The 18663-nt window shown below is 39.0% G+C and overlaps 1 protein-coding gene across 1 annotated transcript in view; it reads left to right on the forward strand.

Annotated features, from left to right (window-relative positions):
* Window positions 1-10010: 10010 nt before the first annotated feature.
* The window catches only part of LOC108604408 (protein turtle homolog B), a 47446-nt gene continuing 38793 nt past the window's right edge, over window positions 10011-18663 (forward strand). The window contains exon 1 of the mRNA XM_017993875.1: window positions 10011-10333. Within this exon, the coding sequence (XP_017849364.1) occupies window positions 10219-10333 (115 nt within the window). The 5' untranslated portion in view covers window positions 10011-10218. The remainder of the gene's footprint in view (window positions 10334-18663) is intronic.

The raw sequence follows: 18663 nt of genomic DNA on the forward strand, positions 1-18663 counted from the left end.
CACACACCTGCGCATGCATATCGCCAGCTAAATCTGCCGTGTGCTCCATTTTTCGTGCACAAAGACAAAAGCCGAACAATGTGAACGCCTGAACTGGGCGAACGTCGAGTGCAAAGCACCCAAAAAAAAAAAAAAAAACACAAAAAAAGCAGCAAAACGTACACACAAAAATAAAAGCAGCGAACTTGTCGCTGCCAGGCAATTGCAAAAAGCGCCTGACAGTCAAATGGAGCAATGCGCTCTGCACTGGGCTGGCGGCTGTTGTGCTGCAGCTTATGACGAGCGAGCGAGGGCGTTTTAGATAGCGCTTGATATGTCACGCTGGGCTTTGAGGGCGGCGGCACTTTAAGTCTGCGCGCCAATCACGTCTGAAAGTCTAAAGTGACTTTAGGCCAGGCTTCAGCTGCTGCTGCTGCTGTTTGTTAGTACCGCCGCTATCAGAGCCAAAGCCAAAGCATTTAACCGGCGGGCACTTGTGCAGCTTTTGACACATGACAAGCGCAACAATGTGTGGTGTGTGTGTGTGTGTGTGTGAGGCGCTCATTAGGCCTTTGTGACGTCACGACGAAGTATTTAAAGTAGCATAATTCCAATTTAATGCGTAAAACTTTGCCTAATTGCAAAATCAATGCGCCGAAATCATATTTCAAAGCACTAATTAGACAAAGTTTGCCACGCTCAAAGCATATTGAGCAATTTTTAATTAGAAATTTCATCAGAATCTTACGCGCGCTTCAATATTAAGTTACTTGCCAATTAAGCGACTGCTCACATAAATAATAAATAGTTAAATGAGTGCTATAGCTCAGAGTATATATTGTGTATATCTGTTAACAAAAGCGTGCGCTCACATTTATTGGCAAATAAAAATCGATTTTGTTTCTGCTGCAAATAAACCAAAGCAGTGTCTTCTACCAGACACAGACAGCAAGCTAATAAAACGAAAGAGTAAACGGCAGCATGTCAGACACATAGACAGCCAGACAGACAGCAAAAGAAATGTTATATAGTACTGGAAAGTAAGCTGCGAACCTTGTGCAAATGTTGATATTTGATGTTGCGTTAAAGCGACTTGTGTCCTCTCTTTGTGATGCCGGCAAAGCAGCCACTTGGCTTTAGATGATTGTCAGCAGTTAACGTAATGCTTCAAGTGCTTTTTCTATAATATATATACACAAATTGTGACGCTAAGCTGTATATTTATGTACAAATGTGTGTGTGCACAAATCAATAATCGTTGTGTTAAATAATTATGCTAATTAGTGTGATTTCGGTTTTGTTAACTGGCGTAACTAATTGACGAAAATGTGAACAGACATTTAAATTTATTGCCTACGCTAAAATGCAGATGGCCTAACAGTCAATTAATGGTAATTTACCATATTAACTAACATAGCATTAGGGCTAAAAGCTTTGCGTTGTATGCAAAATTGAAACTTTTCACAACAGTAAAGTGTCGGAAATTGAAAACTAAATCGTACTGCTTTGGTATCAACATATTTAACAGACAGTCAGACGCTTAGACATACAAAACTGGGTCAGTTGACTAAGACTTTAGAAAGTCGGATATGTCTTATGCATCCGGTTACAAACATTTGCAGAAACTGTTATTATTACAAGTAAACATAGCTTAAGGTATTATTTATAAAAGTTAAAACACAGATTATTTTAAATTGACAAATATTTTATTTATTTAATGCCAAATATGGACAGTCGACGATAAAAGAAAACGATTACAAAAAATATTTAAAATTAACTTTAAAAATTATTTAAAATGATGTTTTTTGATTTGATATTGTGCAACAAATTAAGCTAAGTTGAACTTTTATATTTATTTATTTTTTAATAAGCCTAATTAATTATAGAAAATATACTATAGTAACTAAAGGTGCTAAGGCCATCGACTCGACTACTTAATATGCTAATATTGTCTAAGAATTTGACTAGCAGTTTTACATTATTGTGAGAAAATGAGGTGAGAAGAGAGGTGGGCAGGTATCCAGTATGTCTTCTAATGTTAATGCACCTCGCATTTGGGCCATCTTGGCTTTGATTTTCCTTTTAGCAGCTGCTCGGCTTTATTTATAGCTAAAGCCTTTGAATAGTATGAAAGAATCGAAACTATTCGACTGACTTATATAAACTTTTGTTATTTTATGCAGTATATAATTTGTAATATCATTAAAGTTAGGAGTTAATATTTAGCTTTAAGTCAGATATTGCAGCTAATTGTAAGTTAGAGCAATGAAATTTATGCTTAAATTTTAAATATTTTATGAAATCTTTTTCTTTTATCTTCGACTGTTCATAGTTGACATTAAATAAATAAATAAATAAACAAATTCAATAAATATGCGTACATTGCTCTTTTAATATTAATTTCTTTATTTTAATATTGTGCAGCTGAAGCAACAAATTTTAATTGTCCGCTTGAGCGTTAAATAATGCGCATTGCCTTCAATAAAAACGAAGCTGCTTAACAAATAGCAATAAACGAATAAAGAGCTTGGCCTTATTGCGCTATTTGGGCCGCTGTCATTATTAAACCAAAGCCTTGTTTGGGGTATTGCAAATTCTGGCGAAATCATCAAAGTGCAGCAACATATTGAAACATGGCAAGCGTTTGTCGTGTCAATGGGTGGGGAGGTAAACCACCGAAAGTTGCGCCCATAAATGGATGCTGCTGTGTATCTTGTTTTACTGCATGTGTATGTGTGTGTGTGTGTGTGCTGTGGTTTGTCTTTGTGCGCGAGCGCTTGGCAAAAATTGAGTCAACAAGCGCGTATTCAGTTTCAAAGGCTTATGAACTGCTCTGGGCTGTACTTTGGCAGTTGCCACACCTACAAAGCGCCACACATTGTTGCGCAGCAGCAGCGAACAGCGACGCTGTGTGTGTGTGTGTGTGTGGGGCAGGTAAACAGTTGGCACAAAAACAAGCTACGCAGCGTGTTTGCGCAAAAAGGGGCGTGGCCATAGCAGTGCGCTGCACGTATTATAAATCAAAGTCACGGCAGCAGCCACAGCCACAGCTACAGCCACAGCCTATGCAAAATTAGTTGCGTAAATCCCAACACGAGAAAGCTTTTGACTCTTTCAGCGCCAAACGTGCAACAGCCGAAAAAAAAAAGCCGAGCGAAAAAATTGAAAGAAAACAAATGAACATAACTAAGCGGCTGCCAAGTGGAATGAAACTGAAAGCAGCTTAAACGCCAGTTACAGGCGAGTGTGTGCAATAAACCAACACTAACGCGCTCACAGACACACACACACATACACATACGTGTCAGCTGTCGCCACGTCTTTTGGGAAATTAAAGCGTGTGTGGGGCAAAAAGTGCCAGTGCCATGTTAATTTTCATTAAAATTATATTAACTTGTAACATGGCTGGCTGGCTCAGCAGCCACAAACACACGAACAAAAACGCCATAGCCCCGCCTGGCGAGCAACATTTTTAGTGTCCTTGCAAGTTTGGCGCACATGTGTGTGTGTCCTGTGGGACACTTAAAATATTTAAATGCGCAAAATAATAAATTAGCAATTTTCCAAAAACTAAACGCAACGCCAGAAAGTTTCTGCCACTTGGTAATATTTTGACATTATCTGTTGGGTTAACCCAACCAACCGTTGACCCATGTTGCTGTCCACGTAGCTGACACATCGCGTCGCATCTAAGCGAGCCGCACAACTGGGTCACCGGGGCAATTATTCCGCTGGCAATTAGTAAATAATAAAACCATTAGTTAAATAAGCTATGCCAATAGCTAGGGATGGCTGCACATATATTTAATATTAAGCATATATATTATATGTTTAAGCTATAAATCGTAGCGTAAAGTAAACACTTATGGCTGACAGTTCTATGGCTTTAATAATGTTCGAGGTGTTTGTTTGATGGCGTTGACGAACGTGCACTTTATGAGTAAAGTTGTTGGCTTGGCTGGCTGGCTGGCTGGCCATTTATTATGCTCGCACATAAACAATATTTTATTTAACATTATTGTCGGCATAAGTAGATGTGCTGAAAGAGACTATAAAAATTGTCAGCTTCACATGTGGCTGCGTCTCTCTCTCTCTCTCGCGCTGCCTACAGGCCTGAGAGCTGTGAATTATTTCACGCTTTGCTTTATTATAAAACACTTTTATGTTTATGTCTTCATATAACCAAACATTTTGAGCGTCGCTTTACACACACACACAGACAGCCGCACACAGTTTCCGTTTCCGCTGCGCCATTGTTTCTTGCCTTGACTTTGCCTTGTGCTGCTTTTTTTCATTGCACATCCCACTTGTGCTGTAAACATAAATTTGACGTAGCCAATACACACACACACACACACACACACACGCAGAATTTTGTGGCAACTGCGTGACAATAAAACGCATAATAATAATAACAGCAGCAGCAGCAGCAGTCGCAAAACGTATAAACAAAATCAATGACCAGAAGCTGTAGCGTAATACTGAAGAGCGTGAGTTATGCGACACAGACAGTCAGACAGTCAGTCAGTCAGACAGACTGACAGTTAATGAGTAAAGTGGCGCTGGCCATAAAAATGTGCATCAGTTAATTAAAACCAAACATTTTCAATTATAAAAGCGTGAGTTGTCCCCTTTGCTGTGCTGACGTAACAGCTGTGCGCTTAACAACACTAGAAGACGCATACACATACAAACATGTGTGTGTATGCAGAGATTTAAACAAAACAAACGGCGTTCACGTTTCGTTGCGCACATTTTTCTTGTTATTGCAGAGAAGTAAAAAAAGTGCAGCATACTTATGTGGGCGTTGACAGCAGCTGCTGTTTGACATAGGTGTGTGTGTGTGTGTGTTTGGTGTTGTTAATGTGTGCGCCTGCAATGCCAAGAGTTATTGTCATTGCAGCTGTTGCGGCGGCTGCTGTTGTTATTGTTTTTATTATAGTTGTTTTCACAGCAGGATGTCAACAGACAACAGGCAGGCCTCATGAATATATTAAAAACAAAAATACACACACACACACACGCACACACTTAATGTGCTCGTTGTGGCATTAAAACAGCAGTCGTATAATGTATATTTAAAACATAATTATCAGCATGCTTCAACAGTTGCCAAATTATATAGCGCAGTCTATTTTCAACTGCTCGAACAATCAATCAAGGCAAATGATTAACACGCTTAGCTCGTGTCCATTTTAATTAGACGCTCGCTTAGATTAATGAATGTTAAGACAAAGCCATAACTAGGTCACAGCCTGTACACGTGCATGTCCAAAACAGTAAATTAGTCATTGCCAAAATACTCATAATTATCAGCAGCTTTATTATTTGGCCAAAATGTCTGCCAAGTTAAATTTGGCTATGCCTATTATATATAATAACTGCACGTAAATAGCGTCTAAGTGCGCGCTTGGATAAACTCTCAGACTTGCGCGCGTTCCTTAGATACTTTGCCGCTGTCTCTGTGTGTGTGTCGCAGGCGGCGACAAATTATGGACAAATTATGTCGACCTGGAAATGAGCAGCGGCCATGAAGCTGCCACTGCTGCTGGCTCTAGGCTCATTATATGCCCTAACAAATATGCCGCCGCCCTTGTCGCCACCCCAGTCCACAAATACAGTTTATGCCACCCTCGCCACACTGTTTGTCGTCTGTTTGGCTTTGGCTTTGGTCTGTGCTATATTTAAACCGCAGGAAGTCAGCACCAGGACTTTGCTGAGCCGGCTGGTTAGTCGTTGCTTTTTTTTTTGCCTGCACTATGATCACATATGGCTCGCATGTGTCTGTGTGTGTGCTGGCATTTTTTTTCGCAGCGCGACTTCCGCTCGTTTGTCGCTATTTTCATAATGCGACTCGCTTTGCTGGCGGCCAGTTGCCCGTTGCCGTTGCCGTTGTTATTGCTCTTTTGCTCTGCACTGTCCGCCTCTTTTTTCCAAACTGTTACGTTTTTAATTTAACAACATGGCAGAAATATTTAGGTCGCTCCACTGCCCATGTGGCCCCCCATTTGTTATCGTGCTCAATATTAAAAATGCAAGTTGAAATACATTTCTTGGCAAAAAGCAACACACACAAAAAAAACTTTTTGAACGCAAATATTTTATTGTGGTTGTTGCTGTTGCTGCTGCTGTGTGTGGGGTGTGGTCCATTCGTACATTTTTCTGTTACTTATTTAGTAAAGCTCACTAAAGCGTGCAGTCCAAATGAATAGTAAAAGGCAAAAAGTAGGCAGCTCTTGGCAACGGATAAGCCTTGTCGGCATTTTGCCGGAAATTGAGGCAGCAGCATCAGCAGCAGCAGCAGCAGCAGCAGCAGAGAAACAAAATGAAATTGTTTCAACTGCAGCTGCAGGTGGAAAATTTGCAGCTGAGCTTATACGTTACGCTACGTTACGTTACGTATAGTTGTTGTTGTTGTTGTAGTTCGTAAGTTTCGGGGGGTTAAATGCTTAAGCTGAGTACATGGCGTTGGGGCGTTGTAAATATAAAGCATAAAATATTTAACAGACAGGCTTTTAAAATATAAAAGTATAAAATGCAACTGCAGTTTAAAGTGTTTTTGTGCATGTTTAAGCTGTTGAAATAAAGTTTCGATGCAAATCAAAATGTATTTAACGCCACACAAACACACACACACACAGCAACAAAATCAAACGAATCGTATGACAAAACGAAACATTTGTCAGCTTCAAAAGCAAGTCAAGCGACTAAATTACCTGTATTTTCCACCGTGTGTATTTGACTTGCTTCGCATTTGCATATGCACATATGTGTGGGTGTGTGTGCTCGTGTGCATGTGTGTGTGTGTACTTATTGATTTTGCTCAACGCTGTGTGAGACAATTTTTCAAAACTTTTTTTTGCTTGCATTGCTAGTGAGCGCTCTGTACGTTGCTGACTTTGCTTTGTTATAAAACTCAACCGCAATTCATTTGAATTCAATTGTCAAGCGACTAACGACAAAGCAAAAGCTTGTTGAGGGTGCTTTCAAAAACATAACTGCATGGTTTATATGTGTGTGCCACAAACTGAAGCACTATGTGTCATTGTGGCATTGCATTATGCATTCAGCTAGCAAATTTAATGTGATTTACAATTTAGACAGCGCGCAGACAATGACAAACCTAAAGCGTCGCGTTCTGACCGCCAACCAAATGCTTGAGGGGTCACGAACTAAGTTTATTGTGCACATTTAAATGAAATTGCTGCGCTCAATTTATGCGCTAAACGCCACAAGGCATTCACTACCAACAGCAGCAGCAGCGACTTCAAAACGTGAAATAAAAAACTATCAAACAAACTGACAACAACAACAACACACACACACACACATACATACACCATTATCCAATTCAAACTCAGCGCTCCGACTCGACTTTAGCTGCTTTTTCATTTCAATTCGCAACGTTTGGTGCTGCTGCTGCTGCTTTTTTTTTTGCTGCTGCTGCCTGTATTATTGTTAGTATATGCATATAGCTAGTTCGTTGCAATAGTTTTATGAATATCGTTCCTTTTTTTGTGCCCTGTCTGCAATGTGTGCATATTGTTGGCATAATTGTATAGTTTTTGTTGCTATTGTATGGCTAAGTTGGTCGTTTACTTTTTGTTAGCCACTTGTGGCCTGTTTATTTAGGCTTGAATGGTATATACTACCTATGTAGCCAGCACTAGTTAGCTAGTAATAAAAAGTTGAACAAAATAATGCTTAGAGTGTGTTTTATAAACTAATTATGGCAACTTCAACTAAAGCACTTTTAAGCTTATCAAACTAACTGAAATTAAACGTGAATTAGCTAAGTGATTTGTAGAAAAAGTTGCTTAAAGATCGATTTAAGTAATTTTAATTGGTATTAGTTAGGCGCAAATTATATTTATAGAGAAAATTGAAAATTAATTTTAAAAATCGAAAAGGTCTCCAGTAATCTGAAGATTAAAACCAATTGCAATAAAAGAGAATTGGCTAAGAATTGTATAAAAATTTGATTTAAGATCGACTTAAGTCATTTCAATTATAGCATAATTTGAATTTCATTTAGCATAGCTAAAGCTCTAGGCAAAAATTTTATTGAACGCTCAATAAAATGATTTGTTTCTGTATATGTTGCCAAAAATTTGTTTAAAAATAAGCAATTTGGCAATTGAAAATTAATTTTCAAAATGGAAAAGGTTGCCAAGGGTCTTAGCATTAATCCAAAGCTTAAAACCAATTGTAATTATAAAACCACATACGTAGTCATATCAAGTATACGCAATCAGCTCAACGTATTGATTTCTATTACTTTATTCTATTATTTATAGTTAGCTTAGAATTAAATTATATTTAAAGCTTAGCGCGAAACTAGTTACTAATTACTAATTTGAGCTTAGTCATATCAAGTATACGCAATCAAGTCAACGTATTGATTTCTATGACTTTGCTATTTCTTTAAAATTAAATTATATTTAAAGCTTCGCTCGCTACTAGTTGCGTTGCATTTATATCATATCAAGTATACGTAATCAGTTCTGTGTATAGATTTCTATTAACTTGATGTTTCTTTAGAATTAATTTATATTTAAAGCTTCGCTCGAAACTAGTTGCTAATGCATTTGATGCCTTAGCTTATCTTTAATCATTTCTATGTATGCGCTCACTAACTAGAGGTATGCTTAATACAAAACAGCACTAGTTAGCAACTAACAACTACTTAGACGAACTTTGCGTGCTCTCCCCTACAATCTCTCTCAATAAACACTTGGCACAGCTCTTAATTACCCAATGCAAACTTAGTCAAGGCAAGGCAACTGCCATAGAGTCTCCTTGGGGACTGTCGATCTCAGCGCTAACCAACTTATGGGCGAACTATATACATGTGGGTGGCTGTGTCTGTGTGTGTGTGTGTTTATTTGCCACCTGCACTTGCAGTAGCTGCTGGTTGGGGATTTGGCTGCGGGGGCGCAGCTGTCATGCAAGTTTGTCAGCTTGTTCGACTGCGTGTTAAACAAAAACGTGGCGAAACTTTCAAGTCAAAGTTTTCATGACTCTTTTGTCAATTACCTTTAGTTAGCAAAAGCTGTCAGCCAGGCTAGCAAGCTTAATACACATACATACACACAATATGAAGCTATTGACATTTCGATTGCGTATGTCTGGCATAATTTTATACGGCGATGTTTACATGGCACGTGCTTTGCTCCTCGCACATAGTTGAACTACCGCAATTAATAGGCTGTGCCAAAAGTTTGGCAATTCATTTGTTCAACACATAGACAAACGCACATAGCGCAGCGCCACTTGTGTATAATTTACGAGACTTGTGTGTGTTTGTGTGCCGGACATAGCTAATCTATCATTATTGATTGGCAGCAAGTTTCGCTACGCTCTACGCGCATCGGCATTACATAATGGGGCAGGCAAATGAAAGGCCATTTATTTATGATCTAATCCCTAAGCGCTTAAGCGTTGCATGCACGCTTTTTAATTAACTAACTAACCCACACAAATATCTTTTGCTTTCTCTCTCTCTTTATAGCTGCGTCGCATTGCAAGATTTGCGCTGCATGGCGAAAGGATTTTAAATTAAATTTTCGTGTAGCTAATGGAAACAAGAAAGGAAACGGCAACACGTGCGCGCATTATTTTAAATATTTATAAACATACATGTGCACACTCACACATACGCATACCATACATACCATATTTATATATAAAATATAGTCAGAGCAGCCACTAAAGTTACTTTACTTGCCTCGTCAAATTCTATTAAAAATTCATCTTAATGGTTATGTGTTTTGACAAAAATGTAAACACAACTTGTACAAACATAAACAACAACAACAAGAGCAGCAGCGCAGCTGCTAAAAAATGGGCAAATGTTTGTAAATATTTAAATGAATTTATGTGCAGCGCAAAAGTTTTTAATTAAGTGAAAAAATTCAAATAAAAAAAATCAAGCAAAGCAACTGGAAAAAAAAGGAGTGAAGAAATTAAACAGCAAATTGTCACACATACACATGCGTACACATGCTTAAGCACACACACATGCATAAAGTCAGCAAATCATTTGTTTAGCAGTGTATGTGTGTGTGTGTGTGTGTGCATTTCAAATGATGTTGGCACAAAGCGAAGCAAATTTATTTGCATTTTTTATGCGCATACAGTAGCTTAACAAACTGTACACACAAACTCAGCTGCATATTGTGGCATCTATATATAAAGCGCGTGCCACACATCAAATAACATAAACCATTGGCAGCCAACATGAAACACTTACCACTAATAAGGATGCCGCTGCTTTGCTGCCTCATCATTGCTGCGCTGAGTCTGCGTCTGGCGTCGATTGAAGCTCATGAGCATAGCGATGGATTCAAACCAGGTGAGTTAACATTTTTTAAAAAGAATATATATAAGTAAGCTTTAAGTAATTGAGACAAGTTCGATTCGGCAAAAATTTAATTAAATATATATAAAGTTCACTCAAATGAAAAAGTGACTTGGAGCAACTTTTGCATTATTTGTTTTTATTATTTACTTGCCTTACGCCCCAAATAAGTTTTAGCTAAATATCTGACCTTGCTTTTTAATTTTTTAATCCTGTTTGCTCTTTTGTCTAACTGGCGTTCGCATTTAACATATTAATTTTAATTATGCAGCTCAAGCTCATAACATTTTTATTGCTCACTTAAAACTTTGCAAGTGTTGAGAGTTTCAGTTGCTAAGCTCTCTGCCAAAACTCGCTCAAAGACGCTCAAAGCATTAAAAGCTTTTTTAAAATATTCAGCAAAGATTGCAGGCGGCGCATTAAATTTCAGCAATTTTTCGTGGCTACGTATACGCAATATCTGTTTTCCATTGTTACAGGCCATGTTTTTGCATTCATAAATGATTTCTCAATTAAAAACAAAAAATGCTTTGCATTTTATTTATTTTACGCTGCCTGCCACTAAATTGTTGGTGGTTTTATTAAACGTAGCACTTAACTACGATTTTTATTGCGTGCAAAAGTTGAAGCGGCTTGTTGTTGTTTTTTTTTTTTTAATGGTTAACGCTTACAAATGCGGTAAATAAATTCTTTTTTTTGTGTCGCTGGCCTGCATAAATGAACAAAATGTTTTAAGCGGCATGCGAAAATGTTGAATTAATAAAATTACGCAATTTATACAACTTCATTGTAAAGTTTTTTTTTGTTTTTTTTTTTGGTTTTTTTGTGGTTGTAATTTTCAAAAGAGTCGACATGTGCGCATTGTTTGTTTATTGCTCTTGTTGTTGGCAGTCACAAATCCATAGCGTCACCTGCGCTCACCTGGCATTGAGCCACAGCCACGCCCTGTTTTTGTGGCGTCGACTCCCCAAGGTGGGCTACTTTACTCTGCTGGCCTGGCTGGCTGCTTAAAAAAATGCATAAATTTTCATTTTTATGTGTCTGCGTTGGACTTTACATTAGCTGCCGCTCATTGTTGTTGCTGTTGTTGTTGTAGCTACTGCTGATTATCCCCAGAGAGCTATATAAAAATTTGTTGATGTTGATCTCTTATTTTCGTTGCATGTATAAATTTATGGCATTCTGCTCAGCGTGTTCAAGCGTTTGGGAAATAAATTATGTGCGCACACACACACAAAAAATAATATGAACTGTAACTGTAACTAAAATGAAAACTTATTTATGTGTGTGTGTATGTGTGTGTGTGTGTGTGCTTGAAATGAATCATGATTAAACAATGGAGCGTGCAACACTTTAGCAAAGCTTTAATTTCATTAGTGCACACTTGAAGCTGCGACGCTTACATAATAATTAGTAAAATAAATTTTACCTAAATACACAAGCGACGCAACGGCAACGCAGCAACGGCAAAGAGTAAACACTAGCCAACGTTGCTGGCTGCAAAAACAAGCAGTGGCACATCCTTGTCCAAGGTGCATAGTATGGCCACGTCAAACGCACGTCCATGCTCCACTTAGACTTTGCTGCTTTAAGTCCTTGCTCGTGCTGCTGGCTGCTGATGCTGCTGCTTGTTGGAAAATTATTTTCCATCATTTTTCACGCAAAAAGCGCAAAATTTTAGCGTTGCCAAACACACACACACACATAGACCGCACACACAGTGAAACTCACCGTTAGAGACACAACGCTCTTGTCAACAGGCCACGCTCCGTGTTCATATCGCCTGTCGCTGCCTCTGTCTCTGTCTCTGTCTCTGTCTCTACCGCTGTCCGTGTCGCTGCTGCTGCTAACTGGCCAGTCAGCACAGCTTTGCAGCTGTGGGGGTCCTCGGCAGCTAGGACCTGCTCTAAATGAAATCTAATTAAAGCGTATGGTACGTGCAATTTGCATTGCAGTTGGTGTCGACGTTTTGACATTTTTAACATCGCAAGCTAAGCGTTTGCTCAAGCTTGCAATTAAGTATTACCAAGCTAAGAAATTGTTCAATTCAATATACAATATTTAAATAAATAGCATAGTTTAAGCGTAAAGAGAATCCAACATTATATGTGCAGCTACATTGAGAATTGTTGGGCTGTTTCTGTAGAATATTTATTTGAAATTAGTTTGAGCTTTTACTGACTTATGTATATTTGTTGAATTAAATAGTGCTAAAGCAGCTTTAAATCTAATATATAATGATTTAATAATTTAAGTTGCACAAATTGTTTCTTAACTGTCTGTTGCATTATTTAATGATTAGTTTTAAAATCATTTGTTTGTCTATTACGTTAATTATGCGAGTTCTTGAATATTATTTTTTAGTATATTGATAAACTTAGATTAGAAAAGATTAAGTTAGGTTAGACAAGCCTCTCAAATGGCAACACTGAGAGCTTGTTTGGTCTATTGTGAGTAAAGTTGATTCGATACATAAGGAATGAATTGCCTATGAATCGTTTCTAGCTTCAGTGTTTGCAAATATAATGAACTAAAGCTTATTCAAATTACTTTAGTTGGCAATTAAAAAATTTACATAAACCTTAAACAATTTTGCTGAATACCTTTGAGTGTGATGACAACTTTTAGATCTCAGAATGTTAATAGTATTTGTCTTGGTTAGTTGCGGCTGCACCACATCAATGACAACTGCTGTAATGTCTAATAAAACAAAGCACAATCTACAAAGAACAAAACCAAGTGAGAGTGCAAGCTGAAGCGAGAGGCGAGCGGCGAGCGGAGAGCGGCAGCACCTGAGGCAGCTGACATAACATGCGATTTCTAATTCAATTTCGGTGACAGCACATAAATAAAAGAAACATTTTCAAGTAGCAGCAGCAGCCAAAAGCAAAGCAAACGAACCAAAAACTGTAAAAGCAATTCCTTGACAAAATAAAAGGCGCACAAATGTCAGTTTTCCCAGGCCACAACAGCTACAACAAAATGTTGAATAGCTGTGAGCATGGCGACGAATCGTTTACCAATTTTCTGACTGCTGCAAATCAAACAAAAAAAAAAAAAAGAAAGGAAAACCAACAAATATATCTATGAGAGCAAGAAACAGAAGCAGCAGCAGCAGCTACGGCAGCAACCAAAAAACTTTTTAAATTAACTAAAAAAACACACACACACTCATACATATGTATAGAGTGAAAGAGACAGCGAGCTAGAGAGCGAGCGCAAGTGAGCGACACGTTGTTGCTGGTGTTGGCATTTGGTTTTGAGTATTTTAGAGAAAAGTGGAAAACTTTTAGTGGCATGTTTACAAAATAAACTTCATGTTGCGAGAACGGTCAGAAAAAAAATAAAGAAAAATTTTGATTGCGTTGAAACACACAAAAAAATATACAAGCAAAAACAAGTAAAAAATTATGATGATAAGCTATGTGAGCTTGCAAGTTGCTTTGGTGACTAAAACAGTGGGCAGTATTATTATTATTATTATTATTATATATGGCATAACAGTTTTGACGGCCAACAGCTGACACACATTTTTGCAGGTACACGGCGAAAAACTTTTTCGGCAACTTTTGTAGGCGAAAAAAAAAGTTTATACGTCGTTGTCGTCATTGTTGCTGCTGCTGCTGTTGTTACCATTTTTTGTGCTGACAGTTGGCAAACAAAGCATAATTTTTAATCTGAATCTGGGCATGCAAACATTGTTACATATGCCAGACACACAATCAACCAAAAACACACACACACACACACACATACATATAGAGGCAGCAGTCACACCTGTACGTGGCTTTTAGCCTGATTGTTGATACCAAGAGAGAGAGAGAGAGTGAACGAAAAAAAAATTATGTTTATTTGGCTTTGGCCACGAATTTCCAAAACAATTTTTGCAACTTTGCAAATTGCGCATACGCAGCGTGTGCTGTGCTTAACAGTCAGCTGTTAACAGACGCCAGCCGAACGTGACAATATCATCAGGCGTGCGATTTTTTAGAGCCATTGTCAGCGTTTGTTGATTTAGCGTTTTATAGTTTGCACGCATTTTCAGACAGTGCAGTGATATTCAATTAAAGCAGCTGCACAGCTGCAATTAAGTGTTGTTTAATATGTTAGTGTGCGTGTGTGTGTGTGTTAGACAACATTTATCGCAAGCATATTTGTGCAGTTGTTAAATATTTAAAGCTGTTGTAACAAACTTTGGCCTTGGGCTTGCATAGCCAACTGACAGTTATGGATTTACCGTATATACGTGTGTGTGTGTGTGTAACGGTTTATTAATATGTAGCGTTGTGTGTATTGTTTTTGTGCAACTGACATTTAATGACCACATACAACATGTTACGGTATTTAAAATTCAAGTTCATTGTATGCGCTGCATATTTAAATCGACGTCAGCTGTTGCTGACAGCCCAAAACAAAGTGAAGCGAAACCAGCCCCACTTGGCCCCTGTGTGTCTGTGTGTGTGTGTTTGTTATCAAAGTGCGCTCGGGCATGACAAATGGCAGCCCGGTTTGCCAAGCGGATACGGATGCTCTGCATTAATCAGGCAATACAATGTGCCAGTTCAAGTCGGCGTCAAAGTATTTGTTGTTCTGCAAATTTCTCAACACGAAATTAGTCGCCATAAACAAGGCTAACAAACAAGGCACGGCAACGGCAACGGCACATTCCGGCAGGAAGGATGGCGCTACTTGCACGTCTAATCGAAAGCAAATAAAATGCATTGCATACCTGCATACCATAAACTGTCACTTACCAGGACAGACAGACAGACAGACACAGACTGCATGCAATCCCAATTTCCAAGTTGCACTCGCTCTCACACTGTGGCTGTCTGCCAGTCAGCCTGCCTGCCTGTCTGTCTGTCTGTCTGTCATTGACATGCAAGCCAAGCCCTCGTTTCATATGCAACGTCACCTAACCAACAAACTATATGCACACCCTCAAGCTGCTGGCGGCGCGGCACTGAGCCTTGGGAGCAACTATTAGCCAACGTCGCTGTATGTTTTACCATAATTTGCCAGCAGTTTTAGCCTACAGGCTACTGACACTAGCATGCGCCATCGTTTGTCGTCTCTTATCGAACGACAGACAGACAGATAGACGGACGGACAGACGGACCGACACGCATGCAACGTTTTGGGTTTGCATGTTGCACACACGCTAAACTGCACTGAGCGACTAACCAACTGTCTGTGGCAATTATAAATGCAAAATGCAGCGCCGACTGCGACTGCAACTTGCCACATACAAATTAAAATTGTTTACGCAAGACATTAATGGCGTGTGCTTATTTATTGTTCGAAATAGTTACAAGAAATTGCTTTTAAGCGCTAACTAGGCGCTAGTCACAGACAATTGCAATTGGCAACAAGTTTTGTAAGCAGCTGACAATGTTTCGAATTGAATTTGAAATGCAATTGCAACGCGTTTTATTGATAAGTTGAGCGCAGTTGAAAGTTTTTAATTCATTAGCATGGACATGCAGACCCCAAAGTGCTTAGCTACACAACTATACACATACATACTCATATATGTTAAAATTGCTATAAAATACAGCAAGGGTAGCTACGTTTGAAAAAAAAAATAGCAACAAAACAACTCAAACAAACGAAAAATCCCAAGTAACGTTAACAAAAATAATTGAAAAGGTTTCATTGTGCGCACAATGCCACGTGTGTGGTACACACACATGCAAACGTATACAGGTATAGCACATAAATAACAAGGATCAGGCACTAATCCAATGGCAATGGCAAAGAGCGAGCTTTTGCTACGTATCCAGGCATTGGATTCACTTACATAGCAAAGGGGTAAGGACGGCAACATTCATTGTCAGCGAATGTGGCGCTTTAAATGCTTTGATTTCATTTTTCATTTTAGCAGCAGCACACACACACAATAAACAAACATGTATGTATGTGTGTGTTATAACAATTGCCAGTTGGCTGACTGTGCTCGCTGCTGGCTCAATTCAATCACAAGCTACTTACAGACAGCGCTATTACTCCACATTGCTGCTGTAATGAATTCGAGTGTGTTACACACACACACACACGTATAGCTTGGTATGTGTGTAAGCACACACCTTTGCTGTGTGGGGATTGAGCGACAGCTACGTAATGCGAGCGCTTTGCTATCTCCAAGTGCCGTCGCTGCCTTGCCAACCCCAAAGCGAAATAACGCATTTGGTGTTGTGGTAGAAATAAGCGGGATTAAGAGCGCTTAAAAGCAACTCTCTATGAGATTTTCATGCGCTCTATATATGCGTAAAAAGCAAAAAAATACAAATGACACTGAGCGCGACTCTGAGTCTGTGTGTTAGCTGATTATACAAATTAAACGAGTCTCGCTGCGCTGCTGCTCAACAGCTAGTAAATTTATTATAATATTAATTATTAACTAACGTTAGCGTAGGCGCCAAAAAAAGAGCTAAATGTTATATAAACTAACAAACTGTTAACATGCAAGGCATACAACATACTTAGGCTTGTTGCTTGTCAAGCGTAATTTAAGTGCGTTTTGCGCTTTAAAAAAAAATGCGCATTTAGTTGAGCAAGCGTTCGCTCGTTCGTTCGTTCTTTTGGCCTTGTGTGTGTTTCGTTCGTTCGCTTCGCTAGCAAAGTGATTTTGATTTTGCGCTGCCTACTTACCGGCGCTAATGCGTGCGAACGGCCTGCGGCAAAGCGTAGCAGCAGCAAACAACAAGCAAGCACAAATTGCCGTTTCGCGCTTCAGTTGAGCAGCTTAAAGCTTAAGTCAACATAACCAGCACGAGCGTTGCCTGCGACAAGGGCAACAACATTCCACGAAGCCTTTGTGTAAAGCTCAAGCTAAGCAAAAAAACAACCAAAATTGTTTAATTTTTTTTTTTTTTGCTGTTGCTTTGCGGCATCTTGAACATTTTTTTGGGCCGACTCTTAAAGTTGCACGCGCTTGTGTGCCAGCCAAAATTGCTTTCTGCCGCTATTGCTGCCGTTTTATTTTATTTATTTACTTGCTAACCACACACACACACACACACACACACACACACATATATATGCTTGTGCTGTTGCTGCAAAATGAGGCGTGGGGGACTTTAGTGGCGGCTTGCCTTTTTTTTTTGTTGCTGTTGCTACCTTGCCCGTTGGCTGATTGAATTTTCCAAGCGAGTAATTTTTAAATTGTACTTCGCTTGAAAGATAATTCAATTTTAGTGTACGGTTTCTATTACGGCAGCAGTTGCTTTAAGTTTTGCTAGACTAGGTTGCTCTAATATTAGCTTAGAATTATGAGTGAACAATGCTTGAACTGCAGTTGACCTACGCTATATGCTGAACAAGTTTATTAGTGGCTGCGCCTTAAACTTTAAGCTGAGCGCCTGAGCGCTGCAACTTGCTGCCGCCAGTTTAAGTTGCAACATGCCCTTATCAATGACAATCGTTAAATATCATGTTCAATGCTAAAATGCAGACCAGCAGCAACACACAAAATGCCACAATTTGTATGCATTATGCTTGCCTGCAGCTACAACTTGCAGCAAACACTTGCAACGTTGCTGCTGCTGCTGCTTCAAGCTAAGCCAAAAATGCCACAAAACATTTACCATATATCATGCATTTTTACGTACACTCTTAGCCACATTTAGAGCATGTAGAGCTGTCCAAGGGCACACTGCTCAGCTCACTGTGGCAACTTTCTGTGCGAAACTCGTAATTTACACATGTACGAGTGGCAGCCACACGACAATGGCAGCAACAGCAGCAGCAGCAGCAACTTGCTGTCCATGGCGCGTTTATCTGGCAAAAGCTATGTTTGCAACTAGAACTATAGCAAGTGAGAGAGTGAGCGCTCTAAGCTCTTTTGGCCCGCAACTCGTTACTCTGGCTAACTGTCATGTGTGTGTGGCCCACGCGGCGTATGCGTATCGTTATCCTGTTTTAAATTGTACACTACATTGCAGCTGCCATTTGTCTACTTGACAGCCAAGCAAGGCATCGAAATATTATTTATAAATTCAACAGATTTGCTTTGGCCTTAACAAATAGATTAAAGCAACATCGATTTTTTTTTTATTTTTGTTTGGCAGGAAGCACAAAATTCGACAAACAGACCACCATTATTTGTTATACCAACGACTTCCTGTCTGTGTGTGTGTGCGTGTGTGTAAGTGTATTGGTTAAGCTGTTTATAGTCTGTGTGTGTGTTTTTTTTTTTTCAATGTTTGCGGTTGTTGCTGCGGCGCTGAATTCTCCGAACAATTTACTTCTAAATTGATGAAATAAATTATACAACACACTTATTTGGTGTATTACAATTTCTCTTTGTGTGTTGTTTCGCTTAA

Source organism: Drosophila busckii, chromosome 3R (genome assembly GCF_011750605.1).
Source record: "Drosophila busckii strain San Diego stock center, stock number 13000-0081.31 chromosome 3R, ASM1175060v1, whole genome shotgun sequence".
NCBI classification, from domain to species: Eukaryota; Metazoa; Arthropoda; class Insecta; order Diptera; family Drosophilidae; genus Drosophila; species Drosophila busckii.